The 1,780-nt window shown below is 28.4% G+C and overlaps 1 protein-coding gene across 1 annotated transcript; it reads right to left on the bottom strand.

Moving 5' to 3' along the window:
• Positions 1-856: 856 nt before the first annotated feature.
• LOC124935097 (agamous-like MADS-box protein AGL61) lies at positions 857-1,567 on the bottom strand. Its single transcript, XM_047475557.1, has one exon. The coding sequence runs from the start codon at positions 1,550-1,552 to the stop codon at positions 857-859; it is 696 nt and encodes a 231-aa protein (XP_047331513.1). The 5' UTR covers positions 1,553-1,567.
• Positions 1,568-1,780: the final 213 nt, after the last annotated feature.

The following is a 1,780-nucleotide window of genomic DNA, read 5'->3' as shown; positions in this document are numbered from 1 at the left end:
ATATATATTTTACAAAATTATCAAATTTATCTTTTTAAGAAATCATCATCTTTCTTTATTTGTCCAGTTCAATTTTATTATATATATCATCACAAATTATAATATTATACTAAATTTGAATAATTTAATAAAATAGACAAATGGTTTTATTAAAAAAAATACAGCCATTTCTATAGTTAAGAGTTATAGATGAAGATGTGTCTAATGTTCGAATTGGGTTTATGGTTTAAAAATAAAAATAAATAATAATGAATTATAATTTTTAGAAGGTGATTGTTTTTTTAATAAAAATTTATTGATAATATAAAAAATAATAATTTGAAGTAAAAAATATTTTAATTAATAAATTTAAAAATCTTATAGAAAATAGAAACTATAATTATATATAATTTGGTTTTAGTTATTAAAATAATTTAAACTCAATATCCATATTGGGAGAAATTGATGATTTTTTTTTCTCAACTCATCCATAAATTGTGGGATCTATATATATTATTTAGTTGATATGTATGTAATTTACATCTATTTAAATATTTATATATTTATATAATCATTTATTCATTCTTTTTTTAATTATATTGTTTACTTTTTTATGTTACCTCAAAATATTATATATATATATATATATATTTTTTGTTTTATTTCCAGATTTAATCTTATTAATTTTTTATTTCGTCAATAAAAGAAAAAAAAATGTGTTTTCTTCATAAAGACTCAATAGTAATAAACTAAATTCAAATTAACATTTACCTTGCTCTTCATTATTTCAAGCAATTAGCTAGCTAGGCTAGTAAGTCACTAGGTAGTCTTAATTAATAATAATCTCATGAGATTCAAAATGAAATTATAGAATGAATTAACGTTGAGCAAAGAAGACATGTGAACCGGCCGGCCCGACCTTAGCAAAAACCGCTGCTTGATCCCCTCCTCCATTATTTCCATAAACATGGTTAACTATATAATTGTTGCACATATTTAAAGACGGTTGTTGGATCTCATGAAACCCTAATTCTTCATTGGCTGGTGGAAGAAATGCTGCTGATCCAGCAGCCGCGGCATGTGTGAGTGTGAGAATCTTGTTGGTATGATCCTCCATCACATTCTTCTTCAAATTTTCCATAGACTCCTTTAATTTCTCAAGTTCAAACAAATTCAACTCCTCAATTGGAGCATTCCACCAATAGTTATTCCTCTCTCGAGACTTTTTTACTTGGTCTAGAGCCTCTCCTCTCTTCTTTTCCCCATCCATCTCGTTAGATATGTGTCCGAGTCCACGGTTAAGATCAAGAACCGCGTTACATCCTTGTGTAAGATGACGATGATCGATACTTGATTTTATCGTGAGGTATCGGTTGACGATGGATTCGACATCAGGATGACCAAAGGAGAATGCTTTTCCAGCTGGAGAAAAGACTATGATCGCAATGTCGACTCCACATAGTGTGGAAAGTTCGCTTGCTTTTTTGAAGAGGCCGGATCGACGTTTTGAGAAAGTCACTTGCAAATGATTCTTTATTTCTATTTTAGCGATCTTGATTTTTTGTCGTCCCATGCTTGGCTTTTTTGCCATGATTGAATGAAACAAATCAAAGATCAAATTGTGATATGAAAAAAAAGATGGTAGAGATGTTGATATTTATAGTCTAAGCCATTAAAGAGGAGTTAATTTATAGGTTGTCATAAATGTAAATATTTGGTATTAACTAGCTAGCTAGTGATCGTGGGTTTAAGAGTGTTGATTAATAGTATTATTAATGAGTGATATTAGGAGTTAGGAAAT

This window comes from Impatiens glandulifera, chromosome 4, assembly GCF_907164915.1.
Source record: "Impatiens glandulifera chromosome 4, dImpGla2.1, whole genome shotgun sequence".
NCBI classification, from domain to species: Eukaryota; Viridiplantae; Streptophyta; class Magnoliopsida; order Ericales; family Balsaminaceae; genus Impatiens; species Impatiens glandulifera.
Note: the sequence above shows the minus strand (reverse complement) of the source record. Positions and strands in the feature narration are given on the sequence as shown.

Coding starts and splice junctions, on each gene's coding strand:
- LOC124935097 (XM_047475557.1), bottom strand. CDS start 1,552: ATGGGACGACAAAAAATCAAGATCGCTAAAATAGAAATAAAGAATCAT.